Raw genomic sequence first — 15820 nt, forward strand, 5'->3', positions numbered from 1 at the left:
GTTCTACTCCCCATTTACTGTGACTTATGTCACTCTGTCCACCAATTCTTCTCTTAAATTTAATGAGAAGAATTTAATTAAAATTAATTAAAATAAAATTAAATTAAATAAAATCTCAAGAAGAGCCCTCCCTCCATGACATCATCATCAGACCTGAGAGGGAGTGAAAAAGAGAGGCCCAACTTCCATCAGGCCTAACTGTGAATGTACTCACTTTGCTCTCTTTAATTTTATTGTATTTTATTTATTTATTGTATTTTATTTTCTTTATTTTTACTGTTGTAACCCGCCTGGATTCCTTGTGATTGGGCGGGCTATAAATAAATCATTATTATTATTATTATTATTAAAAACCAGGATGCAAAGAGACCTGCAACAATGGCTGTGTGGCCTCTAGTCAGTGGGACTGCTGCTGCCCCAAAAGCGCCATTGGAGTTCCTCACATTCCCGCCTCTCCCTTGCTATACTCATTTCTGAAGGAAGGGCGCCTTTTCTCTCTACAATGGCTTCTCTGCTATACCCCTCCTATTCCCGCCTCTTTTTTTCTATGCTCATTTCTGATTGGCGCCTTGTGTCGCGTTTGAGCCAATCAGAAACGAGCCTGGCAAAAGAGAGGCGGCGAGCTGAGAGGAGGAGAACCACCAGTTTGGAACCGCGCTTTTTTTCTTAGTGCCTATAAACGCTATTTTCATTGGTCGGCTCTTGAAATCCGCGGCGGCCAATCAGAAGCGGGGCGCGTGGAAGCAACCGACCAATGAGAAGGCGGCTACCTGAGAAGTGCGGGCGGAGGATATAATGGCGCGCGCGCTTCGGCGGAGTCTCTTTCGCTGAGGGTCTGCAGCCAGGAAAGTTGGCCTCCGTCCCTCGCGTCGTTCTGATCCCTATCTCCATTGGATGCAAATACAAATACAATCCTTTGTTCCTTTCTTTCCACGAGGTGAGTTTTATTCCTTGGAGAAAGCCTCTTCTGCAGCTGGGGATTCTGGGAACTGTAGTCTTTTGTTGGCACATTGAGCCTTCTCCGCCAGAGAGCTCAAGGGCAACTTTCAGCCTTTGTCTTGCTTAGGGTTCTGTAAGTCTGTTGCAAGCCAAGAAGGCGTCTAAACGTAGGTAAATCGATCAGGAAAACATAGCTGAGTACATAATAAGATGCAATATATGTAATGCAGCTGTAAGTAAACATGGGAAACAAACTTACTTTAGCGCTTTTGGCTTTTATTGTGGAATGTCCTACATTTTCCTTGAATGTCCTACACTTTTTGTGGCGCCTAGCCCTCCTTTGCAGTTAGCCATGCTGCGTCCCAACGCATTTTCGGCCTTGTCCCTCATTGGCCTTTTCTGGGGGCTCTTCTGAAGTGAAACAAAAAACAATAGCACTTAAAGCGATGCCAAACTACATGATTTCAACAGAGCAGATCCACCCTTTGTCTCATTTCACGCTTCCGCTGTGAATAACGTGCTTTCCAGGTGTTGTTGTTGTTGTTGTTTTGTGATTCTTCTGCAACCAGTTTCATGAATGGCTCTCTGAGTCCCTTTGAGGGAGAAAGGCGGGCTATAAGTGCTGATGCCATGAGGCTTTTATAACTCAGGCCAACCCAAATTGTAATAGGAATGGCTAGGCCTACTAGTAATGACATTCTCTTGGCTTAACATTGGTTTTGCAATCCTGGAAGAGGTGCCCCTTCTCAGACTTTGCATTGGAAATAGCAGCTTCAGCCCCTTCGTCTCTTTAGTGCAGCTGAGCTTTTCTCTCTGTTACTAACCTTCAAGTCTTTGAAGGCAGCCCAGTTAATGTTTACAGTCTCATAAAACATTTCCAAGTATTCCTAATTCAGTATTTCAACTTGGAAGAACCATTTGGAAGGAGTGCTCTATAAGGTTCTATAGGTCTAGTATTTTTAGTTTGCAGAAGACTAAAGTGTTTCTAACCTTTTTTCTCTCTTTACTTAGGAATTAACGGATCTGGGAATAAGACACTTCGACTGTGGAAGTGCCAAACCTTTGAGGTATGCTTTTTGTTGTTAAACGTCCTTCTGTTCTTCTTATGTTTTGGAAGAGCTCCATTCATTGAGTGTCATGAAAACAAGTGTGCTTTCCCCTTTTGAGCACAATTCAAGCATGCTTTTGTAAGTCTCTTAAGCATTGGCATTGCAGGTAGTATTTCTGCTGCTGTTTCCCTGGTGTCCAATGATTAAAACTTTGCTGTTCACATCATGATTTGCTGTGATTATTATTTCTGTAAATGAGGATACCATATTTAAAGTTCAAAATGGTGGTGCCATTATTATTATTACTGTTGTTGTTGTTGTTACTTGTCCTGGGTGACCTCTGTGCAAAATCCCTTCACAGGGACTTGCACCTTTCTGGGTTGAGACAGTGCATGCATTCCTTCTTGTTTGTGGGCTGCCTTCTAGTAGTTTCCATGCTGGTAACGATTATTATTGTTATTGTTATTACTTGCTGGTGCATTTTGGGATTGTGGTGTTTGACTGAGATGCCAGTCTTTTGTATTTCAGTTAATACATTTTTTTAAATTGGATGATGAGATGAATAAAAAATTATATCTGGAAAATCCATATACAGTGGTACCCCGGGATACGAATGCGCCGGGTTACGAATTTTTCGGGATACGAAAAAATGCCATAGGGATTTATTGCTTCGGCTTACGAAGGTTTCTTCGGGTTACGAAAAAACCGCGGCGCTATTTTCCGCCACCGGAGGGCAGCAGAGAGCTATTTTTCCATTAGCGCCTATGGGAATTCGGCTTACGAAGGTATTTCGGGTTACGAAATTAACCGCGGAACGAATTAATTTCGTAACCCGGGGTACCACTGTATAGATATAGATATTGATATGGATATATATCCCGATAAATACACTGTGTCTTTTTCTTTGTTTGGTTTGGGTCTCAGATATAGGAGACCCAAGTTTGAATCCCTGCTTGGCCATGGAAAACTACCAGTTGGCCTTGGGCAAGTCACACTCTCTTAGCCTCAGGGGAAGACAAAGGCAACCCCTCCTTGGAACCAATTCTGCCAACCTATGATAGGTTTGCCCAGGGCTTCTCAAACTATTCAGGAGACACTGTTCAGAAGTGCTGGTATATTGTTTTTGTAACGCTGTATATATATATTGGTATTTTACTAAGAGCAATTTTGTACTCCTAGGTAACAATGATGTCCCAAAAGGTTGCCCCTAAGAGGAAGATCGACGCAGAATGTAGAGTATTCAACCCGCAGTGGACGGAAGATTACTTTTTCATCGAGCACAAGGAGAAAGCTGTGTGCCTGATATGCCAGGATACAGTGGCTGTGTTCAAGGAATACAATTTGCGTCGACATTACCAAACGCGTCATAAAGATACATATGATGGTTTCGTTGGACAAGCGAGAAAAGATGAAATATCAAAACTGACAAGCCAGCAAAATATTTTTGTGAAGCAGAAGCAGCAAAATGTTTTTCTGAAGCAGAAGCAGCAAAATATTTCATCCATGCGAGCAAGTTATGAAGTTGCCCAGGCAATAGTATCTGCTGGCAAATCGTTCACAGAGGGAGAATTTGTTAAAGACTGCCTTCTTAGAGTTGTCAAAGTGATCTGTCCAGAAAAGGCCGATGTATTTAATACACTGAGTCTTTCGGCACGTACGATTTCTCGAAGGGTTGAAGAACTGGGAGACAATTTGAAGCAGCAATTGCAAAACTCTGCAAAAAACTTTTCCTATTTTTCCTTGGCTCTTGGCGAAAGTAACAACATTCGTGATTCTGCACAACTTCTGGTTTTTATTCGTGGGATAAATGACAATTTCGAAGTCACAGAAGAGCTTGCTGCACTGCAAAGCATCAAAGGGACCACAACAGGAGAAGATATCTATGAGATGGTTTGCCAGACTGTTAATGGTTTGGAGCTGGACTGGGCTAAACTAGCCAGTGTGACAACCGATGGCACTCCTAGCATGGTGGGGTCTAAGGGAGGAGTAATTGCTTGCATTAACCAAGATATGGAAAAACATAACCATTCTCAGCCAATAGCCATACACTGCCTCATCTGCCAACAGGCGCTGTGTAGTAAATCACTGAAGTGGGACTCTGTTATGAAAACTGTGGTATCTTGTGTGAACTTCATTAGAGCTAATGCATTGAACCACAGACAATTTCAGGAATTTCTGTCCGAGGAAAATGCTGACTGTGAAGATGTTCTGTACCACCCAGAAATGCGTTGGCTGAGTCGAGGGAAAGTTTTGAGACGTTTCTATGACTTACTGCCAGAGATTGCAGCTTTCCTGGTTTCCAAAAACAAAGAAGTACCAGAGCTCAATGATGCAGAATGGAAATGGCACCTTGCCTTTCTGACAGATGTAACAGAGTTCCTTAATGGTCTCAATGTGGAATTTAAAAGAAAGGGGAAGTTCATCTGTGATATGTATGCATCTGTGAAATCATTTGAACTAAAATTAGGCCTCCTCATCAAACAAGTGAATGAAGGACGTTTCAGCCATTTCCCAACTACTCAAAATCTCAGCAGAAAAACCATCGGTTGCATTCCCAACAAAAACATGTGTGGAGTCACTGGAAAAGTTACAAAGCGAGTTACAAGCTAGATTTAAAGAGCTTCATCTCCATGAACAGGACATACAGCTTTTCCAAAACCCATTTTCTATTGACATTGAAAATGTGGATTCAATTTACCAACTGGAACTGTGTGACCTGCATAGTAGTGACTCTCTGAAAGACACATTCAAGTCAAGCAGCCTTCTAAATTTCTATGCATCTCTCCCCTCTGAGAAATACCGTAATATCAGGAACCATGCATCCAAAATGGCAACCATCTTTGGCAGCACTTCAGTCTGTGAACAGACTTTTTCCCGGATGAAACATCTGAAAGCGCCACACAGATCCAGACTAAGTGATGAACACTTGCATCACTTGCTACGAATAGCAGTGACAAATATGGAACCAGACATTGACCATCTCATTAGCCAGAAGCAGGCCCAGAGTTCCCATTAAACATTGTTATTTCATGCAGAATTAAGTTTGTTTATTTAATTTGTTCTTCATTAAAATACACTGTTATTTAAAACCGAATAAAGTTTGTTTATTTAACTTTACTTGTTCTTGTTCTTCAATTTAAATATTGTATATGTTCCCATTTTGGTTTTTACTTCAAAATATGATGTGTGCAGTGTATGTAGGAATTATTTTTTATTTATTTCTTTACATTTTTAAAAACTTATTTAATAAGTATAAAGTGAGTGGGCATGATTCCTAATCTGACCGGTCAGTATTTCAACTTGGAATACCCATTTGGAATGAGTGCTCTATAAGGTTCTATAGGCCTAGTATTTTTAGTTTGCAGAAGACTAAAGTGTTTCTAACCTTTTTTTCTCTGTTTACTTAGGAATTAATGGATCTGGGAATGACAAACCTTGAATGTGGGAGTGCCAAACCTCTGAGGTACGTTTTTTGTTGTTAAACTTCCTTCTGTTCTTTTTATGTTTTTGAAGACACCCCCCCCCCCCCATTCATTGAGTATCATGAAAACAAATGCATTTCCCCCTTTTTATGAAAGCATACTACTGATCATAACCATTGCCCTGCCCAGGATCTTTAATGTGTGATCTGTAAAAAGCACAATTTAAGCATACTTTTGTAAGTCTCTTAAGCATTGGCATTGCAGGTAGTATTTCGGCTGCTGTTTCCCTGGTGTCCAGTGATTAAAACTCTTTGCTGTTCACATCATGATTTGCTGTGATTATAATTTCTATAAATGAGGATACCACATTTAAAGTTCTCTATCAGATTCTTGAATATAATATAATTCAGCTTGGAGAGAAGATACAAAGAGTACTTAAAATATATGATCAAAACATTTTCCCTGTTTTTCAGGCGTCAGGATACTTCCAGGATAACCAGGTAACTTTGAATGGTCTAATTTAAAACAGCAAAAAAGACTAGTTTATGTGGGGACCTGTTGATCTAAATCCTATTGTTACTTCAACTATAGTAGTCTGTTGCCACATGCTTTAGGAGGTCCCCATAATATGGAGCCTTTCCTTTCTGTATCACCGCCTTTTGCATTATAGGCTGACACACCAGATGGGTCAAAAGTTGAGCCAGTGGTCTATGGCAGAGTCTAGCTTTAGCTCCATGCTTCTCTTAAATTTTAGGCTGACACACCAGGAAGGTAGTTGAGCCAGTGATCTGTGGCAGATTTACAAAGTCAAATCCATGCCTGTTTTCAATGGCAAAGTTCAGTTTTAACTCTGTGCCTGTTTAAAATGACTGACATGCCTTTATGGTGACAGTGATTTCCCCGAGGTAGAGGAAGGCACCCCTCACCCAAGAGAGACTTGGGTTGCAAAAGGGTGCAGTGCCTTGGCAAAACTGGAGTTCACCCGGTGCCCATGGAGGGAGCTGTTATAAGTCAAAGCCTTTTGAAACACTGTTAGGGTTCAATTAGGTCCCAGTCCCTCCTTCCTACCTGCATTGGAGTATAAAAGGTATTTTTATTATTTTTTTTAATTAGATGGTTCCCAGCCCTCAGGCTTGCAATCTAAAAAAAAATGACACAAAAGGAGAAGGGAATGGTGGTGGGGAAGGGGATCAGGTCCAGCAGTTTTTCTCTCCTTCTGAGGCCTGGACTAAGGCAGATGGACAGGAGGGAGGGCTCTTCTTAATTCAGGCCAGACCCGATGGAGCTGGGCCTGCATCTCTCCCTCCGTGAGGGAGGGTTCTGCCTCTTAGACTTCCTTCGGGTTTGTTTCCTTCTTCCTCCTGCCCTATCCTTCCTGCTGGACACTGCCTTCTTTCCTTCCCTCCGTCCCTTCTTTCCTTCCCCATCCCTTTCTTCTTTCCTCCCTCATTCCCTCTTTCAATCACTGCCTTCCTTCCCTTTTGCTCTTCCTCCATCTGGCTTTCCCTGAGGCAAAACCCTGGGAGTCTTCGTGGGTTGTGGGGGGGGGGATCTTCCAAGGCAACCTTGTCCTTGCTCTTGGGTGCCTTCCAGTCTTCTCTAACTTCAGAAAACATTTTGGGTGGCCTTGGGCAAGTCACATTCTCTCAGCCTCAGGGGATGGCAATGGCAAACCTCCTCTGAACAAATCTTGCCAAGAAAAACATAGGATAGGCTCACCTTGGGTTTGCTATAAATTGGAAATTACTTGAAGGCATACAACACACCCCCAGCTGTCCATAGGAACCAACCTGGGCTCCTGCCAATGGGAAAATGAGATCTTGTATGGATGATCGAAATCTCCACACATCTTGTTTTAGGAAATGTGCGCTATACCTCTACTTCATCTTATTTATTCATAATCCCCAAGAAGTAGGCCCAATGCATGTACAGCACAAGTACTAACAGTCATAGTATTAGTTATTTTTGGTATAGGGATAGATTTGTATTGGGTGCTTCATTTGTTTTTTAAAATTGTGTTTTTGTAGACTCAAAGACTTTGAACACTCAAAAATGAGTACAGCAAAAAAAGCAAAAATGGTTGGTGGAAGATCATTCCAAGAGACCTGGACAGAGTCATTTGGAGTGATTGAATGCAAGGGAAAAGCATTATGTATTATGTGTAATGAAAGCGTTGATTGTTGGATATCAGGTGTCAGACGGCACTTTGAGACTAACCACAGAAGTGTTGCAAAACTTGGTGAAACTGCAAGAAAAGAGTTTCTTGAAGGAAAATTGAGGAAATATCATTCCCAGTACCTTGCCAGTTTTCACATGTCACTGTGCATAGCAAAACATAGTGAGTCCCTCTCTGATGGAGATATTTTCAAAACAGCCGGTGCTGTCTGGGAGTAATTCACTTTTTTATGATTTCCAAAACAAAGATGAAATTATTCAACACATCTCTGAGATACCACTTAGCTGAAATGATGTTGAGGATCGAGTCCAGCGCATGGCAAGTGATGTTAGTCAGCAGCTTACCGCTGATTTACAAAAGGCAGCCTGTTATTCCATGTGCTTGTATGAAAGCATAGATATAAACAACCATGCAAGGCTAGGAATAATTTTACGTTATGCTGTTGGTGACATCATGAGAGAAGAGCTGGTAAAACTGGTGTCTTTGCCTGAAAGAATACAAGGGATAGATATCTACAATGCTGTGATGGAGGCTTTTTTGTCACAAGACATAAGACCAGAGAAAGTGGTTTCATTTACTAGTGATGGATCACCCTCTATTGTGGGGGCAACATCTGGTTTCATACAGTTCTTTGTCAAAGAAACAAAACATCAAGTCATTCAGTTCCATTGTATTACATATCAAGACGCTCTTTTTAGCAGGGAAAGCAGCAAAAAATTTGATGATGTCCTCAAAGATGTTACAGAAATGGTGAATTTCATTGTGGCTCATGCTCTGAATTGTCAACAGTTTCAAGCACTTCTTGAGGAGGCTCAGGCACAGTATAACTGTTTATTTATGTACAGTAATGTCCAGTGGCTGAACAGAGGACGAGTCCTGGAGAGGTTTGTAGCCTGTCTGGATGAAATTAGGCTATTCATGACTGAAAATGGGCAGGACTATCCACAGCTCACTGATATGGCCTGGCTTGCCAACCTCATGTTTCTTACAGATTTTACAGTACACTTCAATGTAATGAGCAAAAAACTAGAGGGTGTAGGGAAAACAGCAGAAAGGATGTTTTGTGATATCAAAACATTTGAGAGGAGACTGCAGATTTTTGAAAGAGACCTTGAAAGTGGGCAGCTGAAATATTTTCCAAATCTAAAAATGCATCTAGAAAATTCTACAACATTTGCAGATGGCCCTACAGTCTTCAAAGAATTTTCTTGCATTGTAGCCGCTGCGAAGGTGAATTTCAGTAATAGATTTTTACAGTTCCGTAAGATGGAGACAACCCTATGTTTTCTTACTTCTCCAGATAAAACCTATTTTAAAGAACTTGATCTTTCCTGCTTACAATGGTTAGATTTAGAAAATCTGGAAATGGAGCTTGTTGAATTTCAGGAAAACTCTGTGTGGAGAAATAAATTCTATGACCTGTGTTACACACTTGAGAAGATAGAAAGTATGACACCAGAGAGCAAGGTTAGTGCTGAAATTGAAATCCTTAAAGTGTGGAATTATCTGCCAAATCAATTTAAGTCAATGAAAGCACTTGGGATTGCTTTCCTTACTTTGTTTGGATCATCTTATGTTTGTGAATAGCTGTTTTCTGCTTTGTACTGTATTGAGTCTAACACTAGAAACAGACTATCTGATGACTTGAGTGCTGCATGTGTTGCTCTCAAACTAAGTATGAGCCAAGGATAGAAAAATTAGCATGCATACAACAGCAAAAATCACATTTAATTGTTCAGAGGCGTGCCAAATATAAATTGTTACCTTTCAATAAAATGTTGTTTGTATTATTGAAAACTCTGCTGTTGTGTTTTAAGACAAAATATGTTAATGTTTGAGTTGTTTTTCCTAAACTAAAATTTCAGCATTCAGGTTAAATTGCCGTGTTGGCACTTTGCAATAAATTAGTGGGCTTTGGGTTGCAGTTTGGGCACTCAGTCGCTAAAAGGTTTGCCATCACTGGCCTACTCTAATTGGGACTAACCAACAGAATTCCAGACATTGGGTCACTGGTCAGTCTTATGATCTTGGAAACTGAATAAATTACAGCTTATCAAGAAAACTGCTTCTAACTCCATATTTGTCTATTAGATGCAACATTTTTCTGTGTAAATATTTGGTCAGGCTTGTTCACAAGGTCTGTTATGTGAATCAGCTTCTGTGTGGGACTGCATACAACTTCGTTCTCCATACAAACATTTTGTTATAATAGAGAGGCCATAAGCATGAAGCTGAACAGATTATAATGATATTTAAGTAAACTTCTGACTGGTCCCATAGACCTGAGGGCATGTGGCAAGGACCCATGTAACTTAATGGATGTAAGTACAGCTGTTTTCCACACCCTCTGCTGTGTGCATTTCCTCTCAAAGGTGACAGAGGTTTGTTAGCCTAAGCGTTAAGCCCATCTTTCTGCTAACACCCATGGTATATTCCCATACTCCATTCTATTTCAAACACCCTGGGGTGGTCCTAATCTTATTACTGCTTTATTAAATCAATCTCACTGCCATCAACCAAAAATACTCCTTTTATAATTGAAGTTAAAACCATCAACCAGGTGGAAATCCTATTGTTTTGGGGAATCAAGAATCTATAAAAAGCCAGCCTTGGCACTCACACATTGGTTCAGTCTAAACTGAGGCAGGGATGGATGCTGTCGGATTTCATACTGACCTTTTGAGACATACTGATCACCCCCAACATGCCAGACAGCCTTGTGAGCCACTGTCAATCCCCTCATCCCCTGACTGGTAAGAAAATGCCTTCCCTTGGCCTTGTTACAAACTTTCATTTCATTAGTCCCTCTGTGTGATTATTTTGTGAATACAGCTACAAAAACTATTTGAGATCCCCTCTGGAGTTCCGTGCAATTTGGAACCGGTATTAAAAGGGTTAAGAGCCCAAGGCTGAATGTTGCCGCGATCAAAATCTAATTTTATTTGAGCTGTTAAACTTCTCCCAAGGCATGCTATTTGTGGATGCCTTCTCTGGACCCCCAGCTTTTGGGTAACACTATGTTGCCATTCAACAACTAGTTTAACAGTCTACTCTAATTGGGACTAAAAACCTGACTTCCAACCACTGGGTCACTGGTCAGTCATGATCTTGGCATCTGAAAAATTACAACTTATCAAGAAAACTGCTAACTATATTTGTCTATTGAATGCATCATTTTTCTGTGTAAATACTTTTGTCAGGTTTGCTCACAAGATGTATGAATCAGCTTCTGTGTTGGAATGTGTACAACTTAATTCTCCATACAAAGTTTTTATTACATTTGCATGCTGTTATGTATCGGTTCCAGCATCTAAACATTGGCGGTGCGTTTTAAGCAGATAATAAAATTATACATTTTTTCATCTCTAGACTGGCAAAGGTGCTTATCTTCAGCAATTAAACTACTGTGCATTTGGATCATTCGTTCAGCCACACTCCCTTGTTTGTCCCACACAGCATTAACTTATATAGAAAATTAGACTGCACAGTGCCTGAACCCCTTACAGACAGCAGTTAGAAATTAAGGCCTGAGCACTTGAAAACTAGATTAAAATTAAAAGCAGTTACAGTACTCTCAAAGAAGGTTACAAATTATCTGAGATGTTTCATTCGATAACCTCAGCTATTTTCAGTTTATTTCCATGAAGGATCTAGTACAGTGGTCCCCAAACCTTTTGTGGTTATTGCCCCCTTTCCTCTTGACAACCCTAGCACCCCCTCCTCCAACATGTATTTCCTGATATCAGGTCTACCATTCTACTGCATATTCAAAACAATATTGGTCGCTGCTTCCTTTGCCACCCAGACATCCTGGGAGTAGCAACCAAGTAGCTGGTTGAGCAGTGGCTGAGAAGCCTCTTGCCTATGCTAGCCTTGTGGCAGAGGCATCACTAGGTGGTATGGGGGGCACGGGCTGAACTGGGTGACGCCACAACCACCACCCTGGCAATGCCAGTGTTGCTCCCTAAGTGTCTGCCCTTTGGAAGAAACAAACCATAGCCTTAATGTATTTTGAAAGAAGGTGCAGCCAGGTAATGAGGCAAACAAGGTTTCTCCATCTGCCCACTGAGTTTCAAACACCCTCTGGGGGAAAAGGAGGAGATCATGCAGGACTTTCTGGGCTCCTCTGCCCTCCCTGTCTGGCCTGCACCCCATTCCTGAAGCTGGAGGCTGCTGTGTCAAAGGGAGACAGCCTCCAGCTCCCAAGCAGGCAGGAGAACTGGGGAGTGAATGAGTGTGAGGCAGGCTGCGGTCTGCCATTGACACGGGTCTTCAGCTTCCGGACTGGTACAGGGGATTCTTCATTCTCTTAACTCTCAAAGCAGAAGGCTATTAGAATGGGAGACATCAGCCTCCAGCTTCAGGAAGGGGTGCAGAAATCCATAGATTCTTCCTTTCTCTTAACTCCCAAAGCAGAAGGCTATGATGTCAGTTCTGCTTCCTGCTTTGGGAGCTGGAGGCTGTCTCCCATTGACACAGCAGCCTCCTGCTTTGAGAATTAAAGAGGTGGAAGAATCTCCTGTAGCTGTCATTCTATCAGCAGCCTTCTGCTGTTTTTATAAAAGTCATGACAATGGGCTTTGGATCCTTTCATAGGGCTTAAGATCACTTGCTCATGTGTCTTGGGATCTGCATGCAAAGTACATTCTCTTCCTAAGCAATGGCTTCTGGTCAGCCCATCCCATCGAAGCTATAAACTACTCTAGACAGGGACCTGTCCTTTTATACTTTGTCAAGCACAGGCTTGAGACTAATATTTTCAGCTGTATTTTGTTGTGATTGGCATGATTTTTTTTTAAAAAAAATTGTTTCAGAATAAAATATAAAACTTCCCTTTTCCGTCAAGCTTTTCCCCCTATGAATTGATGTTTTATTATCTGTTTTTAGATTGCTATTTGATGTTTTAACGCTGTTTTTTGCTGTTTTTACTGTTTTTTAATGTGTACACCGCTATGATCTTGAAAAAGGAATAGCGGTATATAAGGATAAAGTATTATTATTATTATTAATATGACTGCAGAAAAGCAATCAAAACAAGCGCAGGCAATATAGTGTGGAATATCTGAAATATGGATTTGTATCAGCACCAACTAACCCAGAGCATCCCATGTGCCTGCTGTGCGAAAGTCTTCTCAAATGAGGCCATGAAACCTTCCTGGCTTCTTGAACATTTGAAGGAAAGGGAGACTTGACCTGCAACTGTTGATAGCCTCTATCCTCCATGGGTTTATCAAATCTTTTGAAACTGTTACGGCGGGAATCAGTAATTAGTAAACTTACAATGACAGAGACAACAGCCAGAAGTTCAGTAGCTCAGATATGCTGTTTATTTGCTATAGCAAAGAGACTGACCCTTTGAATTACTTCAAGAGGAGCCAGTGTTGGAGGTAGGCTGGTGGCTCTCCTTTATGCACAGAAACCACAAGCTGTCACAAGTGTTCAGTTTGACCAGACAATTACACCATGTCTCATTCTTAGTTTCTGCAACTTAAGCTAGCAACCTAAGCAAGTCTATATTTGCAATCCTTAGTGTAGCATCAGCAAGCTAGCAAGTTAACATGTGGCCCCCTTGTCCCCCATGTCTCCCCCTCCCCTATATATTTCTCGTTAGTCTAACCGCAGGACAGAAATTTCCCGTACAGCGAATGTCCAGTATACTACCTATGCAATTTTGGTTATCCCTTGTCACACATCTCTTACAGTTAGGTTTGGCAATTTCTTGTCACATAGCAACTTTGAATTGTCAATGGCTTCTAGTTATCATTTATTACCTTTAGCCCTTAATTTAGCCTCCTTTTTACCCTATCAAACAAAACTATGAACTGGCAACCATAACTGTATCTTGTGGCAGTGAATTCCACACGATTTCAAAGGATCGTTTTGTCACCTGTTGCAGACAGCCCCACAGCTCTCTTTCAGCAGCTAGACAGTCTCCCAGTTGCTGTTGGAGAGGAGTTGCTTTCCATACTTCCCAGAGGCCTTGTGATTAGGAAGACGCTGCGGTCGAGGCTTAATTCAGCTGGGCTGGAACCTCAGTGGGAAGAGCAAGTGACCTTCGTATATGGGCAGAGGTGCTCTTGTCTCTAGTACAAGACAACCTTCATTAAAAGGTGTGGAGTTTGTCCTTTGCACATGGACAGAAGTGCTTTAATCTCTAGCATAAGATTAAAAGTTATTTAAAAGGTGTGGCATCAGTGACCAGTCCAGTCCTTTTCCAGGGCATGACCTACAAGTCAACCCCCTGTCCAGGAAGAATTCCAAAATGTCCTCCATTTTGAGCATGACTAAGATGCCCATTGACTAACACCAGTCATACTCCACTACACTTGAACCATTACGCCAGTGGTCCCCAAACTGTGCCCTTTAAGAGATTTTGGACTTCAGCTCCTAGAAGCCTCAGCCATCTTGATCAATAGTCGGGGATTCTGGGAGCTGAAGTACAGAAGAGCAGAGTTTGGGGGCCACTGCAACTAGACTGGCACTCCAAGAAGGCCAAAGGTTTCAGAAAACCACAATTCCCAGAATTCCACAGCACTGAGCCGTGGCAATTAAAAGTGGTATCATCAAACTGCATTGATTCTTTGTAGAGAGATCTTGTGGCACCTTTGAGACTAACTGAAACTAAGAAGTTGGCAGCATGAGCTTTTGTAGACTACGCTCTACTTCCTCAGATGCATTTAGAGGAGTGGAAACTAGGGACAGACACACACGCGCCATTGGCATGTCAGAGTGTTAATTCAAAGTCACACAAAAAACAAACCCAAAATAGCAAACAGTGTTGTGTTGTGTTTTTATTTAATGGAGTTTGGCCGAGGGTTGCCCGAGACTAGAGGCGGGCCTCATGGAAGCCCCTCTGAGAGGAGGCCAAAGGCTCGCCGCCTACGACCACAACTACGACTAGGCCCGGCCTCCTCCTCTTCCGAGGCCTAGGCCCAACCCAAGCGGCGGGCGGCGGGTGTCAGTTTGTCCCGGAAGCCGGCGGCTTGGAGGCGGCGCTCCGGCTGCTGCTGCCACGTTGAAGCGGAACGTGGAGCAGCTTCCTTCGGGGGCCTTTCAGGGAGGCGACGGAGGAGGAGGAGGCGGAGGCCGCGGCTGAGGCCTTCCTTTCCTGGAAAGAGCCCCCAAAAGGAGCGGCAGGTGAGGCGGAACGGAGCCAGCCATTTTGTCCCCAGACTGAGTCCCCCAACGCCTCCCTTTTTGTTTCGTCTTTAACAAAACTTGGGTCTTGGCTATTTCTCAGCCCCTCTTTGGCTTGTTTACACCTCGGGCGTGTATTTTACTACAGAGTGTGCAAATGGTGGCATTCCCAGGTTGGGTGTTGTTGTTGTTGTTGTGGTTGTGTGCCTTCAAGTCGTTTCCGACTTATGGGACACTATATATATCCTGGCAAGGTTTGCTCAAACAAAGGAGCGTTGCCACCAATGCTGAGGCTGAGAGAGTGGGGTTTCCGTGGCTGAGTCACGATTCGAACCCAGGTCTCCAGAGAGAGAGAGACAGAGAGAGAGAGACCCTGCTGCGCCTTTGGGACTCACTGAAAGAAAGGAATTGGCAGCAGGAGCTTTCATAGACTTCAGTCTACTTCCTCAGATGCATTTGGACTGAGTCAGAGCCTAGCCCTCAAAGCATTATTTACAATGTTGTTGTTGTTGTTGCTGTTGTTATGTATATGTAATGTAGAAATCTTTTGACACCAGGGATTTCTGAGGGAGTGTGACTTGCCTAAGGCCAGTGGGTTTCATGGCCATGCAGGGATTCAAACCCTGGTCTCTACAGCTTTAGTCCAGCACTTAAACCACTATTCGAGGTGGGTTTACCCCCAAATGGTGGTTTGGACATTCAACTATGACCCTAGAGACCAGGGTTTGAATCCCCCCGCTCAGCCATGGAAACCCACCTTGGGCAAGTCACACTCTCTCAGCCTCAGGAGAAGGCAATGGCAGACCACCCTCTGAAGAAACTTGCCATGAAAACCCTTTGGTCGGTTCACCTTAGGGTCGCCATAAGTCAGAAATGACTTAAAAGCACACAACAACAAAGTGTTGCAATCAAAACTTGGAATTTATCAGGTGAAGACGATGTCAGGATGAGCCATGATCTGACATATTGCAGAAGGAGCATTGCTACCCAGGCTTTAGACCTAAAAGGCTGGGTTGCTTTTTTCCCCCCCAGTAAGGGGCCTTTTCCCCCTCTCCCAAAGTTACAAAGGGATAGGAATTGGATTCAAAGAGTGAGTG

General features: G+C 42.5%; 2 protein-coding genes across 14 annotated transcripts in view; both read left to right on the top strand.

The window, feature by feature from the left end:
- Positions 1–776: 776 nt before the first annotated feature.
- Positions 777–10920, top strand: LOC121931891 (general transcription factor II-I repeat domain-containing protein 2A-like). Of its 3 annotated transcripts, XM_042470019.1 has the most exons (5): positions 777–937; positions 1951–2006; positions 5396–5451; positions 5884–5910; positions 7438–10920. In XM_042470019.1, the coding sequence occupies exons 1-5, from the start codon at positions 895–897 to the stop codon at positions 7802–7804; spliced, it is 549 nt and encodes a 182-aa protein (XP_042325953.1). In that variant the 5' UTR covers positions 777–894; the 3' UTR covers positions 7805–10920. The 3 variants fall into 3 exon arrangements, with proteins under 3 accessions (XP_042325953.1, XP_042325950.1, XP_042325952.1); XM_042470016.1 differs by lacking the exons at positions 5396–5451; positions 5884–5910; positions 7438–10920 and adding an exon at positions 3168–5105; XM_042470018.1 differs by lacking the exons at positions 777–937; positions 1951–2006; positions 5396–5451 and having other exon boundaries at positions 5496–5910.
- A 3630-nt stretch (positions 10921–14550) lies between these two features.
- SEC31A (SEC31 homolog A, COPII coat complex component) overlaps positions 14551–15820 on the top strand; it is a 75114-nt gene continuing 73844 nt past the window's right edge. For 6 of the 11 annotated variants that reach the window (XM_042467137.1, XM_042467138.1, XM_042467139.1 and 3 more), the window contains exon 1: positions 14551–14723. The gene's annotated coding sequence lies outside the window, so the exon portion shown is untranslated. The remainder of the gene's footprint in view (positions 14724–15820) is intronic. The other 5 variants (XM_042467141.1, XM_042467142.1, XM_042467143.1 and 2 more) reach the window with 2 other exon arrangements.

This window comes from Sceloporus undulatus, chromosome 5 (genome assembly GCF_019175285.1).
Source record: "Sceloporus undulatus isolate JIND9_A2432 ecotype Alabama chromosome 5, SceUnd_v1.1, whole genome shotgun sequence".
NCBI classification, from domain to species: Eukaryota; Metazoa; Chordata; class Lepidosauria; order Squamata; family Phrynosomatidae; genus Sceloporus; species Sceloporus undulatus.